The sequence below is a fragment of the Macrobrachium nipponense genome, chromosome 44 (assembly GCF_015104395.2).
Source record: "Macrobrachium nipponense isolate FS-2020 chromosome 44, ASM1510439v2, whole genome shotgun sequence".
NCBI lineage: Eukaryota > Metazoa > Arthropoda > Malacostraca > Decapoda > Palaemonidae > Macrobrachium > Macrobrachium nipponense.
Window position 1 is genome coordinate 37764684 of NC_087221.1, and position 16675 is coordinate 37781358.

Genomic DNA, 16675 nt, shown 5'->3' on the forward strand with positions numbered 1-16675 from the left:
ACACGCACAAACGTAGACAAATACACAAAAACCATTATAAAAAGTCCGACATAGTAGTATAGTATACGCTCATGAATTAGGTCATAGCTAACCCAGGTCTAGGCTAAAAAGTCCGAAACATTAATAAAAAGTCAGAAACATAGAAACAAATATAAATAACTAGGCGGCTAACTTTAAGTCTGGGTGAACATTAAAACAGAAAACTTATAGTATATAAAAAAAAAAACTTTAAAAAGTTCCGAAACATGGGCAAAACAAACGGTAGCAAACAAAACAATATATACGTCAATATTCCAAATGGGTTACATAGTAGTACTAAGCTACCAAGTCAAGAAAGTCAACCTTAGTTATGGCAACTTGGCAACGGACTTTGAATTAAGCATTGGTCCCTTAAGAAGAACAAATTACAATGCAAAGACAATATCATGAAAATAAATTAGGTACATTGAAATACATTAAAGGAAAATATAGGTATAGCCTATTTGTCGAGGAATAGGTCTAGATAAATTATACTAGACATAGGCTAGGTAGTATAGGTACCTACGTCCATAATGATAGCCTAATCTACAGAAAATCAAAGAAACTAATTTTTTTACATAACCGGTTTAATATAATTCAAATGAATTGTTTCTACTGCCATACGCAACTTTTATACTTACCATGGGTTAACTTTATATTATTATTTAAGTATATAATTTGCAAAACAGGATAACGGAGATAGCAGGAACAGACACTGACCACAACTCAAACTAACGTGTAGGTTCGAGTTGTACTACGCATGCGCAGTGACTATCTTCGTTGTTTGGACACTATTGAACTGTACACAGAAATATAAAAAAGAACAAAAGAAGCAATCTTTTCAGGTTTCATTTCTTGTTTCTACCTAAAATTTCTAGTTTACAGTATACGCATATATCATATTATATATTATATATATATATATATATATATATATATATAGATATATATATATATATATATATAGATATATATATAATATATATATATATATATTATAATATATGTAGAAGCCAGGTACTATGTCGTACCTCTAAGTAAATGAAATGGGGATACAATCCACAATGAAGTAAACAAGACCACAGTTGATGGTCGAAAGCTTTAATCCTGTACAAGTAATATATATTTTAAACTACAAGAGGATTTTACTTCATTGTGGATTGTATCCCCATATATATATATATATATAATATATATATATATATATATATATATATATATATATATATATATATATATATATATATATTGTACACGGTATACCTACCAAATAGTCCCTATAAAAGAAACAAAACATTTTTTTTAACCATTTGATGATATTTAATCTGAAGTAATTTCTAATGGCACGACTTCAAAGAATGGCTGTATACAGCATCAAGAGCTCATTTTAAATTAAAGTTGGTTCTTTACTGGGGTTCATAATACATTATTATTCAAGCAACTGATCTAACGAAGCTCAAATGATTTTGCTCAGATTAGCAAGAATCCGCACAACATAGCCCCCTACACACGATCAATTTTTTCGTCAATTAATTTATATCAATTTATTGACGACAATGAAATTGAGGAAATCACTGTGCCTACACACGGTCAATGATTTTACTTCAATTTTCAGTTTGATTCATAACTTCGAGATGAAAGCATCTGTGGCTCTAGGAATAGTCCTTGCTCTGGACACTCCAAAGCGAAAGAAGAGGAGTAAGTGGGCGAAGAAATGGTATCTCTGTCGAAGGGAACTATAATTATAGGACATGTCTAATGTCTTATCGCTTGGCGATAGACTTTTTGTTCTTTCCTTACGACTGTCATTCGTAAGTAATTTTTGGTTCCTCTCATCTCCCTTGGATATCTTAGTAGAGAGGTTCTTCCTTGACTAGAGGAGATGATTCAAACAGGCAAGTTGACAAGATAACAACTTTATTCTGTAACTCCATACTAGGAGATGCAGCTCGGTCGGACGACCGATATGTTTGATCGTTGGCGTGGAACTGCCATTCTAAAGCATCGCGTCGATAGCGGAACATTAGCTATCTCAGCAATTCATATAAAAACACATACGTAGTTCGCCGGCTCGGAAGTTACAAGTTTCCGGCGTAGGTTAACAGGTCAACCGCTTCCCATGGAAGTTGTTGTGCAAAGTTATCATAAACATAAAAATGTTGACAAAGCTTAGAGCTAGATCAGGCTACTGCAGACAGCGCATAGCGTAATCTAGGTCTGCTTTGGTCACGTAGAACCCTCCTAATGCCATGACCCCAGGTCATTGGTTTATATTTACAGATCTTGTAAATTATATAATAATGTAATTATTACACATGCACGATTGCTGAAGGAATTAAGGGACGACGAGCCAGAGGATTGCAGGAATTTCCTCAGAATGGACGCCGAATCTTACGATGAACTTATAAATTTAGTGATGCCAATGATAGTCAAACAAAATACTACCATGCGAGAAGCCATTTCTCCAGATGCGCTGGGAAAACACTAAATTATTGATCAATATATTGATGCTTTGCCCACACACGATCAATTTTATTGAAGACCCATCAATAAATATCAAAGGATCTTTGATCTCTCAATGAATTGATTCAATGAAATTGTTTCAATTAAATTGATATCAATGTCCCCTACACACGGTCAATTTCTCCATCAATTCATTCACGTCAATAATTGTTATCAATTAATCGACGAAAAAATTTATCGTGTGTAGGGGCCTAAGAGGCATGTTCCCGCATGTGTGAAGCAATTTTTATATAATTTTTGCTTCAAACACAACAAATAATATAAAAACTAACACAATGACTAAATGAACGAATTAATTGGTTATTAATAAGTGATAGGAGGAAAATTAGTGAAGAGTTTAACCAGATCACTGAATTACATAACTTACATGTCTGTCATCTCAAAATGAAACAAGTACTACGTAAGCTGAAAATTGAAATGAACATTTTGACAAAACTTTTTTTTTTTTTTTTTTTTTGACATTTGCTCTTGACTTGGACAATATGTCAGTGTTGACCTGTATTTTGTATGTGTCGTCTGGGTCATGTAGGCTATTAAAAAATCAATGGGTTAATATTATTACCGAATTAGTTTAACCCCGTCACTAAATTTTATTCGGCTCTCATAGGGCTGGTCCGAAGGATTTGTCCTTATTAATGATAATTTGAGTTTAGTTTCTATTTGTTAGATTACTTCAAAATTTGACGATTGTGTTAATTTAAAATAGAAATAATTTCGTTAACTGGCTTTTTCCTTAATATTTGTTGCCATATTTTGGGCGAACACAATCTTGAACTGTTAACTGCTACTCTGCAGTCTGTAGGCTACATACAATTGTAAGGATTAAATCATGTGGCATATTCAGAAAAAAAAATCCATGGGTTACATATCAGTAACTAATTTGCTATAGTACTCATTATTGCATAAAATCTGACCATTAAATATGTTTTGATACTAATCATGGACTGGTATGTGTATGTTTGATTTGGCCATTGTAGTTTTCCCTTTATACACTTTTCTGCCCAACTGGGTAGGACAATCAATTTCATAATTCACTTCAGCTTAAAATAATTTGTCAAATATTAACATATATGCTGTTTTGATGGCTATCCATAGTCCAATACTTCTAGTTAGTAAACATTTTTGTGGTGGCATAACTGGCATTCATCACTAATTACTGATTACTGAGCTGAATAATGTTACCAATTCATAGAAAATATATTTGCTACAAACCCATTTTTCCATTTCTCGCTAAGTATGTAAGATAGCCGATATACAGTATTTAGTAGCCTGCCACATGTACGGTACTACAATACTGAATAATTTGCTTCAAGAAATTAATTTACATCATAGTTGCTGCTCATTTTATAAATTAATCCAACCACATTGTCCAAAAACCTAATTCTCAGGACTGTGGCCCATGAATTCATTAATAAATATATAAAAATCTAATGTACGGTTTTTCTCCTGTACAAGATGTGGGCTCTCTTGCCAGCTGCGATGTAGTCCCAACACTATATCTGTATCTTACCATCCTCCAGGGTGCATCTCTCTCTCTCTCTCTGTGTGGGTATGTGGAATAATGGCATTCAACCTATCATTTAATGTATTGCAGGTCTTCAAAAAGAAAATTGGACACCACATGAAAATGAAAAAAAAAAAATGCTTAACTGTTTCAAAAATTGACAAATTTTCTTTCAGGAATTATTTCCAAAACTTGCCATTTGAAGGTGACTGCAATTAGGACAATGGCATGAACACATTCACATTTTATTCTTAAAATTGAAATTCTACGCTCTAACAGATTAGGTCAAGTTAGATGTCAAAACGTGACCGAGTCAAAGGATAATGAATAACCGTTCCATGGCAAATTTGTTGTATTTAAAGAATTAAGATATACAAGTAATGTCTACTTAATAGTAGTTTGTATGTCGGTTATCTACAGCCATTACATCATCCATCGCTCAAGGTACTCTTTATCTATAGCTAACTTTCTGCAATGAACATTGACAGTAACATGCAAAACAAGTTTATGAATGTATAAAAACTGATAAGATTATTTCCAAAACGTCCATTTGAATCACATGGTTCAAACTATTACTTTAAACTATGTACTATTAACAGAAAACCACTTCATAAGCAATGGATGGCATACTAGGCTGGAATTAAGAACATTACAATAAATCTTCATTTACAGTTGTTGCTTTAAGAAGTAAAACAAAGGAGTAATGAAATTATTTTGTACTAAGTAAAGGTGGGTTCCCCCCCTTTAATAAAGTGCCACCAAGAGGGCAAATAGATGACTTGCATTATGGGATCACCTCACGTCATCCTCGGCTACATACAACATTCATGTTCTGCGTCGCAGTCCATGAAAGAGAGCCTCACTTCCCCAATAAACAAAAAAGGACTTAGGTATTGCATCCCATCTCCTATCTTACTTCCTCCCATTCCCTGGTATTGTCTTTTATTCTGACAAGAATTTTTGGGCCTAAAATTTCCAAAAGTACTATACTGTACAATACACTTGGATATAACTTTTTGGCCTAGAAATTCAGAAGTTCCTAGAGGATTTTCAGAAGTATGGTAGGGTGTTGCAGAATGGCACTGGATTTGTGCTCTTTGACACTCTCTAAAAGCATGGTCAGATCAGCTGTAGACAAAAGGTTAATATAAAATACTAAGAAATAAAATCTTCCACTTGTAATAGCATGCAAAATATAAAAAATAAATGTTACATAAAACAATTAAAACAAATCTAAAAGTATTCTTCTATATGATGTTTAAACAGAAACTTTCTAATATAACTTGTATAAAAAGTTCCTTTGTCAACGAATCATACAACCTGATTAACACAAAATATATATATATATATATATCTAAAAATACAGAACAATGAAATAACATTCCCTTATACTTGAAATGACTACTGATTAACATAAAAAAATCATATAACAAGATTTATCTTTGGTTAAAAGAGAGAGAGTGGAGCAACAGATCTGATTAAATATCCAATATATGCCAAGTCTCAAACTTCTGGTGTATAAAAAGGATAACCTTACAACATAATTGGAAACAATAATACCTAAGTTAAAAAGAAATAAAGGTCAGTTTAACTGTCACTCAATGATAATAGGGTATAAAATAAAGTCCAATTGTGGCTTTGAAAGTTACATGTTAGACCTTAGTACAACTATCTATACACTGATACAAAAAAACCCTTGTGAAATCTTATCCAAATGCATTTTCATTATCTACATTTGCTACAGCTTAATTGAACACACAAGATCAAACTAGTCCAAAGAATCAGAGACTGGAGTGATGGTTATGAAAACCAGTGACATCTGATGAAAAATGGATGCTATTTACAGTCATAAATTTGGCAGCAAAGATAGCAGCTCAGTTTGCTTGAAGGTAATAAATCAATGAAATACCTACTCTTTAAAAATTGACTACTGATGCCTTACAAATCACCAAGTTATACCAACACAGTTTGGCAAGCACCAAACTTTCAATACACAAACTCACATGTAATGTTTACATAATTCACTTTAAGCCATGACAAAATCATAGCATTACTGTTTCATCACCACATAATTTACTTGTCTTTGGACACTATTGAACTGTACACAGAAATATCAAAGTACAAAAGTAGCAATCTTTTCAGGCTTCATTTATTGTTTCCACCTAAAATTCCTAGTTTACAGTATACACAAACACACACATATATATATACTATATATAATATATATATTGTACATACAGTATATGCCAAATAGTTCCTTTTTACGGCAGGAAGGTTCTTCGATTTTTGGTTGGATGTTTCATTCACTGACTCAAATGCTGACCACAGCTATTATTAAAAATGTTAAGAAGTAGTAGTATTTGAGGAACTCAAGTCACTGTAGTTCTCTTCACTGTAACATATTAATAAAAATACATCTGCACAAAATACTTTGTACATATGGCAACAAAAGTTTATGCCAGTTTGAAATATCTGAAGTAGCAGCTTTGCATAAATATAATATCCATCCTTATATACACTACTTTCATTCACACATGATGATGTTGAGTGTGAATAAACCCATGAGTTCATAGAGCGCAAAACAAACCAGAACTCTCTAATCCAAGACAACCAAACACCAACGCAAAAGATTATATACGTACTAATGTAAATAGTGTAACAATGAGAGCTGTCCTTTGCTGAATGGTTACCATTTTCTAAAATGCCCTTGTAGTTGTACTTCCAATCTAACATCCATGCCCTACACAGATACATAGTTGTGATACGTGCAAGGGCCCTTTTTTATTATGAAGGCCCCTGAAGATACAAGCTACCTAACCCCTTTGTACTGTATATCTTAAAGGGTTGCATATAAAAATCCATGTTCTACACAGCTTCAAAAAGCTGACAATACAACTATGGCCCTACAAGTTAGCAACTGCACTGCTTCGGCACAGTTATGGGCTACACCAACGTACTGCCAGAGATCACAATATTACAAATGGATTGAAATAAAGTTGGTGGGGTAAAAATATATATGTTTGTATATTCATATATATATATAGATATGGCTATCTATAAAAACTACTAAAATAACCTTTGCAGAAAATCATTGCTAAAACCTAAAATTTAATATTTTTGCTGTAAACTTTATTAACATTAATTTAATTTTTTTATCACAGATACAAAATGGAGTGTCAACAACCCCTTATAATTTACAATAAAAGTCTAGTCATTATAATCGTACTGTTGAGCATAATCTAGCACACCATCAATCCTGTGGTTTTCTTAATTCTATGTGTTACACAAATGTACTCCATGTCATTTTACAGCATATCAGTAATGTTGTTGATAAATCAATTGTGTTTATTTTTCACTTTCTCCAAACGATGACTGATAAGCACAGCCATGTTTCACATAAAAATTGCCCACCGCCAAAAAATTATTATTTAGAAAAAAGGCATATGGAAGAAAATTGTTGTAAACAGAGCTGTGATCTTACTAGAATTGTTAATTTTTTTGTTAGTGTTTCATCTAAAAAATGATAATGTTCACAATTGTTGAACCATGTTAATCTTTTGTCAGAATTTGCCAGAGAATGAAGTGTCTTTTTTTGTGTGTGTCCTAAATGTGATTGTAATATTCTTATGAAGTGCAAAATTTCAATACTTACTGTAGCCTACTGCTGGAAGCAACAGTTTTCAAACAGCAATGAAGGTAAGGCAAAGCCAAAAAATACAAAAACTCCTCAAGAAAGGAAAAGGAGTGATAAATTAATTGGGGAATTACAAAATAAACAAAATATGTATAACTGATACTCATCAGCAAACCTTCTTACAAGTGCAATACAGTATCTAGAAGTTATCTAATTGATTCATCAAATAGTGATCCAACAAATTCTACCTCATATCCAGATCATTCAACTTTATGGACTTCATCCTTTGACATATGTGGATCCTTCTTGATTAATATTCTGAATCAGTATTGGCACTGCAAAACAATTACTAGCATTACTACCTATGCACCTAAACCATGTCATTGATAATATGAATGAAAAATCAACTCTGAATAATAACTGTTGTTAAACATAGAAGTTGATACCCCCCAAAAAATATCAGCCATGAGAGGGGGGAGAAAATTTATTAATTTCAAGACCTCTGTTGATACTAATAAATACCAAGTCAGACAGCAACATTTTTGCTACACAGTGGTCTCTTTATGTTCCAAGTTGACTGGTTTACTTAGAACTTTATAGATAACTGATGGCAAACACTTGGCACATAAACTTCCATGACCAACTGCAGATGGTATGGGCTTAAGATTCCCAAAGGTCACTCACTCCTTAAAAACTTGCAATAGGCATAAACAAGTTCTTAAAAAAGTCTGAAGTGGGCTGCAAAGCCAAACAAGGCCCAAATGCCGAGGAGGAGGAAGTGAGCTGAACATTACCAGGTCAAAAACCTGATTCAAATATTACATATTATCAACTAGTTCACAGTAACTACAGTTCATAGGTTTCTTACTTGAGTCTGCAAGTGCCAACACTAATAGGAAAAAGTAAAACCTGGAAAAACTTCTTCTAATGTAGACACCATGATACATCAGTGTTGTAAAGGTTATTGCATCACATTTTCAAGGTAACTTTGCAAAATTTATGATTTGAGATGCAATTCATTTAATACTTTGGAATCAAGTAATATGATGCATAATTATCATATCAACATAAAACCAAGATCATTAAGTGAACAAGTCCAATTTATTTTTGAATTTCTTAGGTAATTCAACAAAACATATAGACAAGTTGCCTTCTCTGACCAACAAAAAGAAATAAACTGTTTGAAAACATGGTCAACTTCACAAGAAGGAAAACTTATGTAAGAAAATTGTCTGAAGATTATTATTGTTATTATTATAAATAAATACTATTATACTAGTATTGTCATTAATATATTAACCATCGCATGTGTACCTGACCTTGAAAAACGTAAATTCTTTACTGTGTAATGGTTTAAATAAATAGCAATTAACTATATACTGTATATCGCTTTATGTAAAAATTTAACATTTTACATGGTAGAAAAAAAAATTCAATATCTGTTACACCAATTAACAAAGTGTTTTACACTACAGTACCATGTTTCTGACTACCTTTAAGTCATTTCTTTCACTTTGAAGTTTTGCTACTTTGCTCTTTAAACATACAATAATAGAGTACAGCCATTCATCACCAATGTGACATCAAAATTGTAACATCAAAATTAACTTTACATGCAGATCTAAGAAAAAGATTGATGAGCTCAGGACAGAGAATCTTCAAATTTTTGCACATATTTCTTTATTTTAAATGTGCATTGGCTTCTTGTACATGGTAACTGTAATGGTAATCTAATCAGTTTTGGCGATGGTGATTTGTTCTCACCCATCCATTTATCATTTTTGTTGTTGTTGTTTAACATTTGAACAAAGTACAGCACAGATAAGTATGCTACCATGAAATTTACTGTACGCAGGTCAAAGAAAAGTGTTGTTAAACACAGACAAGGTCAGCATTGGGCATACCATTGTGTTACTCACAAACAAAATGTAAGCACAGAATTACTTTTACATAACTCCTTCACCAAATCACCAGGCCCTTTTCTATCGTCCAAAAAAAGCTGCAAAATTACAAATTTTTAATTTGTATTTTTCCTAGGATACCATCTTACGCTTTCAAAAACGGAGTTTTCTGCGCCTTCCTATCACTTACGTCTGTGGCCTCTTACAACCTCAAGCAGCCTAACTCCTCCAGTGTTCTAACCCGCCTGTGCACCCAGTTGTTGTTGACTGTCTCCAGTTTTTGGTGCTGAGATTTCCTGTGAAAGGGTTGTATTTTGGACAGCCCGCTGGGTGGAAAAGAAATTGAAGAGATGGACAGTCAGCCAGGTAGGAAGAAGAGAAACCACTTTGGACAGCCAAACAGATGGTAAGAAATACCGGTATCCATGCTTGACAGCCAGTCAGGTGGGAAAAGTAAACATATTTGAAAACCACCCAGGTGGGAAGATTAAACACTAACAAATAAAAAGCAGCAGGACACAAACCATCCCAAGGGGGATTGAAGGTATACTGCAAGACCATTAAACTACCAGTGCAATATGTACTGCACATTGCTGGTTATTGCCATTTTACATTACTGTTTTTTTTTATCTGATGAGTGGAGGACATTCCACTATCAAGTACTCGATTTTCTTTACAGTATAGACCATCTGTTCAAGTGTGCATTTCCTTCACTTATTTTCAGCTTTGTCCATTTACCTTGCCACTTTCCTAATTTTTATTGCTTTAATTTAGGAATGAATCCTTTAGATAAGCAATTAGTCTAAAAAATTAACTAAATATACGTACTATAGGTTTACATGAGGTAAATTCAGCAGGTGTCTCTTGAAAAAGCAGTTTGCAAACTTCATATCATACAAACCAAGAAGGGTCTAAACTTTGAAATATAACACAAATTTACAAGCTAAAATAATGACATTCAAACATAAAATACCCAAACTTTAAATGCACTGACAGAACTTTTGAATACTATCCTTCAACACCCATATAGCTTTAACAAAATGTTCTCATTATAACTATCAAAGGAGTAACTTTTATGTTGTCCAAACTTAAAAGTTCTCTGACAACATACATTACTCAATAATAAAAGCATAAATAATTTTATCATTTCAATTCTAATAAAATTTAAAATCAACTCTTAGATTAGGTAAAATGTGAATTTTTATTATATCAATTTTTTTAAAATAAGTTTCTGAAAATCTCATTTATGAAAGACAGTAGCATTATACTGTAGTACGTTCAACTATTAAGAGTATAAAAAGTAAACCTCCATATAATTCCACCACTCCTGATCATTGGTTTTTGTACTCAGCTTCTTGGTAATGCTTGCATAAACACTAAAAAAAAAATAAAAATAACTGCTCTGCATAAGTATAACATTTGTTTAAGGTAAAAGTAAAGGCATACTGTATTTAACAAGATTTTCCCAAATCTGACTGGAATAGTAATTCAACAGTTACAAACAATCAATTTGGCAATGAATTCTTCCCTAAAATACAAAAATATGCATTACTCATCAAAACTGAGAAAAAATGATACTGATGCTCAATTGTAAAATGAAGAAATGCACACATGAACTGTTACAAGATCATAAATGGGCTAAATATATTGAAACCAATTAGAATTATGGCTTGTATTTGTATAATTCATAAATATGCAGCAGGATTTCATAAATCCTATCATAAACTCCTGGCACTTCAAGTCTAATACTGTACTGACAACTTCCATAAGGTGGTTTTTAATGGCAATATGTATTCTAAAGTGCTGCAGTAAACTAAAGCTACTTTTATTTCATTATGAAATAAAATAAATTAAAAAGGATTGACAAAAGATTACTAAATTTATAGTAGCCCATTGTATATATTTGCTCAAATACATTAACTTTGCAATGAGCATGAGACCTTAGTAATACAGTATGTCAAAAAGTCATGTAGGCCCTTGAAATGTGAAGAAAAGTTATACGGCTGTTATATGTAATCCATGCTTCCGGTGAAGCATTTAGCACTTTTCCAAAGTATTTCAAGCTCCAAACCAATATAAATACAAAATACTGTTTGAATGCTGGTTTCAAAACAACAGACTCCAAACATAAATGAGCAAAATCATACTGATTTTGACAATTTAGGACTGGAAACTTCATTTTCCAAGATTTAAAAGATGGTGGAAGATCTACCCTCAACTATCCACAGATTTAACAATGACTGAGCAAAAAATTACCTCATAATAACACACTCATAACTGGTTTTCATACTGCTAATACTTATAACATATGAAGCATAATCATAAAGTTTTCAATCTGCTCTTCACCCTAATCTCCTCTCCTCTCTAAAAACTGCAAACCATCTATAAAAAATGTCACCACAAAATATATCTATTTACACAACTCTGGCCTTTCAAGCACTGCCATAACTGAGAAAAAGCTATTTAACATTGTTTCAATGGGCAAAAACCATTAATGTATAAAACATTCTGACATGCTATAAAGCACCAATTCTTTCAAGAGAAATTTTAGTAATGGTCAACAAAGAACCAATATAAAATGCTCAATCAACAAAAATTAACGTCTAACGAAAAGTAAAGCCGCTCTAATCTTAATCTACCTGGCCTCTCATTTCTATTTTTCTTGCTGGACAAGACCTATTTCAGAGTAAAATGACAATGATGTTCATGCATTTGAGTCACATGGAAAATTCACTTTGTCAATTTTTTATAACAATAACACAGCATAATCACCTACAAAAAATCACTCTCTACCACAGCCTAACTTCTTTGAAAAGAGAATTATCTGGAAAAATCTTGCCTGCTTTGTACATATCTACAACCCACTTTAAACATAAAAGAAAACGTAATTCACACCTTAATTGGTTTGTAACTTTACCATTGGTATTCAAGTGAATTCACTCACATGCAAAAATATATTTTAATTTGTTTATTACCAATGTTTTCATGTAAAGCTCTTTCGCACATGCTAAACACAAACTATGAGCAATATCTCTCACCCACTTATAAACAAATCCACTGAGTAGTTTAAACTACAACTGATGAGATCACTTTTGTCTGGGATAACAAACCCTATGCAACTAAACTGGGAACTCCCAAAAAGAGAGAGAGAGAGAGAGAGAGAGAGAGAGAGAGAGAGAGAGAGAGAGAGAGAGAGAGAGAGAGAGAGAGAGAAATTATGTCCAGGATAAGAGGGAGAGAAATTTCTGTCTAGGATGAAAAAAAAGAGAGGAGATTGATGTCTCTAAATCTCTGCACATCAAGTCATACTTACCAATGGCCGAATTTGCAAAGGTTCCTTCATTTATTTTGGGAATTCCACACAAGTGCCAAGAATGTTGATCATTCTCATTAACTATCAAATATGTCAAGTAATTGATTTTACATCATACTGTGTATCAGTGTGAGCCTAGTTATTACCCTATGAGGAACTTGAAGGATCTCTCTTTTCACAGATAACTGTCAACACTGACTGCAGTACAAAATGTGTATGGTATAATGTGCATGTGTGTCATCCCATTAAAGAGATGATGCGCTTGTGCATGCACCGAACAGGTGTTGTGTGGGGTTTGGGGTTACTTACATTTCCTATGGACTTGGTTTGAATGCAAATTTGTCACCTTTTCTCATATACTTGAAGTTTACCTTTAATTATATGTATGATTGATGTAAGCATTAGGTGAGATATTTTGCCCAAGTGGCAGGCTGATGTCAGTCTTTATTAACATCCAATACAAGCGAATTGAAAACTTCCTGATCACCTAGGTCTGCTAAAGTGGGTTGGAAGTCTTCTTCCAGGCCACCAGTTCCACTTTCATGTCCTGAGCGATTAAGAGCATTTAATGTAAGCATAGATGATGTTCCAATCAAAACTTCAGATGTATTAGTATTTGTGTTCTGGGTGACTGTATTATCCAAACAACAACTATTTCCTTCAAGAACATCATCACTTCTAGATGTGTCAAAAGGTCTTGCACTAATGCAATCAGTCTGATAATCTGAAAATGGGTTTACATTAGGAGGGACCTGCAGGGGGTCTGAGAGAGTCGAAAGGTCAGATGAATGACTTCCAGATAATGCAAGAGGGTCTACAGACTCTAATCCAACAGCACCGCCTCCACTGTCATTAGGCAAACCACCATCGAGCATTGGGTCGATGTCCAAACTATAAGTCTCAATAAAATCACTGTATTCACTAGGCACTGGAGTTGGGGCATAAGATGACGGCTGTGATGTGCAACAATCAGAAAATGAAAACTGCTGATTCACCACAGGAGTGTTAGGATGAGATTTGGGAAAAGATTCAGGATTACATGGTATATTGAGCATTTGAAGTAATGGAACTGACTGGGGTCGATTAGAACTGCCCTGAGGAGCATTGCTAGGCCCGGCTTGTGGATTTGTTAAAACATTTGAAATTTCCTGTGATAATGGATCTGGTTGGAAGGCTGGAGGCTGAGGCTGGTAATGTATGGTAGGACCTGCAGACATATGACGGCGGCGGAGATCAGTGTATCCTGTTACAGGCTGCTTATTTTTGAGCATGTGGTGTAGCATTGAAGGAAGCTGGAGACTTAATGAATCTTGTGGAGGTACTGGTATATCCTGCACCAATGGGGAGAGTGGAGCTGAAGATGGTGAGGGGGGCACACTCCCTGAGGAATGCCTAGAACGGAATTTACCACCACGCCTATTTGATAGCTCATCAGCAGCATATGGAGCATGCCTGAATGTTGGGGCGCCTGAAGAATGCCTAGATCGACAGGTAGGAGTATAAGGTGTTCGAAGGTTCTGGCTAGAGTTATGCCTTGATCTTGGATACATGGGTGTTGCAATTGGTGACATAAAAGGGGTACTACTTTCTGAAGCTACTGGATAAACAGGCTGATCAGGTGTGAAAGGTGTGCTACGTGGGGTTACGTAAGTTGAGCTGGTCTGACCAGAGTTATGCCTAGATCTGGGTAGTGGGGTGTTTCGGGGTGACATAAACGGACTGGCATTAGTACTTGAACATTGAGACATACCCTGCACTTGATCTACATTGTTACCTATGGGTGTGAAGTTGAACTGAGTTCTACGAGTATTAGGGCTTGGAGGGACTGAACCAACAGTTTGACCACCCATTAGGGGATTCAACACATCACCTCCATCAATGGAGGGTTGGAAGCTAACACGCCTTCTCATACCTCCGGCTCCGGTTGCTTCTTGATCTACCATGTCTGAATCTGTTAAATGAGATCTCGTGTTTCCAACATTATTGGAGGGCAAGTTCCTCTGAAGTAATTTACGCAACTCTGAGAGCTGACTTGACTTTTGTGCATCATCCATGTCAACAGTTGCTTGTTTATTGACATACTGCATGAGTTCATCATCTGCTTCATGACTATTAACATTATTATTATTGGGCAACAATCCCTGTTGGTAGGGTTCTTTAGAAACAGGTTGTTGGGAGGTTACTAAATCACCAACACCTGTAACTCCCAGACTTACCTCAGTTCTTGAATGAGCACTCTCTTCTGAATTTCCTCCTAGAACATCAGACCACTGGGAACCACCAGAAACTAAACCTTGAAAACCATCAGAGACTTTGGGTTGTATAGCTTTGAAACGGGGTTTTGGTGAAGTTGTTTTTGATCCTGGAGATGGCATTATCAAAAATGATTTCTTGGAAGGGTTTGGTTTAGAAATAGAAATCTTATTGGAAGAAGGCTTATTACATTCAGAATTGAAATTATTTTTCACATTAGAGTTACAATTTTTTCTACCTGGAGGAAGGGAATGACTTCCAGTGGTTATCAAATTACTATTAAAAGTGTCATTTTTTCCATCCAAAACTGACTTATCTTCACAAAAGCTATCAAGAAAATCTAAAGATTGCTCTTGCTTGAAGGTCTGTTCCTGTTTAATGGACATTAAACCAATAACATTGTTGCTTTCCCCACCAGTGATGTCATTAGTGGTAGCACCATTGGGAAGCTCTGATGCTAAGCTATCACAGTTGCCATTAGAAGCTGTTGCAGTCGCACTCACAGCAGACGGTAGGCTGGAGCCACTTGAATGATTTATTCCTACACCAGTTTTGTTGTTCTGAGTGTTTGGAGTACTGATGGCTGCTCCATTGGTCACAGTTTCACCTGATGGATTCCGTGAGGCTGCACTACGTCGACGTGATTTAGGTCGCTCATTAGCACATTTAGTTATGGCAGGCTGCTGCTCCTGAAAGCATACATCATAAATAAACATTAGCATTCCAGTTACACCTATATTGTGATAAACTAGCAGATGGGCATTTAACAAATGTCCAATATAGAACTGACACTCATCACACATAATTAAATCTTCCTAAAATCTAATAGTGAATACTTCAAAGTTAAAAAAAACCCTACTCCTTTTAAGAGTCCACAACGTGTATTTAAACATTTTACATCAGCGTAATGCATCCAATTAGATACGGAGGGTTGCCCAAGAACCTAACTCATCTTGCAAAAATTTTCCAAATTCCAAAGTAGCAATTAACTTGACAGTTAAACCTTACAGTTGTGTGTATGGCAAATTTTTTAAATTTAATACTGGCTAAAGTACTATCTACCTGGTGCTATGTAGTTAACCCTCTTACGCCGATTGGACATATTAAACGTTGATATAAATTGTCTCCTGGGTACCGATTGGACGTATTAAATGTCGACATAAAAAAGTTTTTTTAAAAATTCGCGGAAAAATACTTATAGGCCTACCAGCCGAAAACTTTTGAATCACGCGTCTTGGGGGATGCTGGGAGCTCACAGATCAAGGCGTTGTTTTGTTTACAATCGTTACGCAGGCGCGCAAGCGCGAATTTCTTTCTTATCGCACTAAAAAGTATCAGTGACACATATCAGAAATTATTTTGTCACTTAGACATAATTTTTGCACCATTTTAAATTAGTTGTTACATGGAGTATTATATATGAAAATGTGCGCAATTTCATGTAGAATACAACAAAAAATTACTCATGATTGTAGCTTTTATCAGTTATGATATTTTCATACAAATAACGATAAGTAACAAAATTTCAA

The 16675-nt window shown here is 34.4% G+C and overlaps 1 protein-coding gene across 4 annotated transcripts in view; it reads right to left on the reverse strand.

Moving 5' to 3' along the window:
• Positions 1–4379: 4379 nt before the first annotated feature.
• The window catches only part of LOC135204195 (uncharacterized), a 150042-nt gene continuing 137746 nt past the window's right edge, over positions 4380–16675 (reverse strand). For all 4 annotated transcript variants that reach the window (XM_064234278.1, XM_064234277.1, XM_064234275.1 and 1 more), the window contains one exon: positions 4380–15835. In XM_064234278.1, the coding sequence (XP_064090348.1) occupies positions 13331–15835 (2505 nt within the window). In that variant the 3' untranslated portion in view covers positions 4380–13330. The remainder of the gene's footprint in view (positions 15836–16675) is intronic.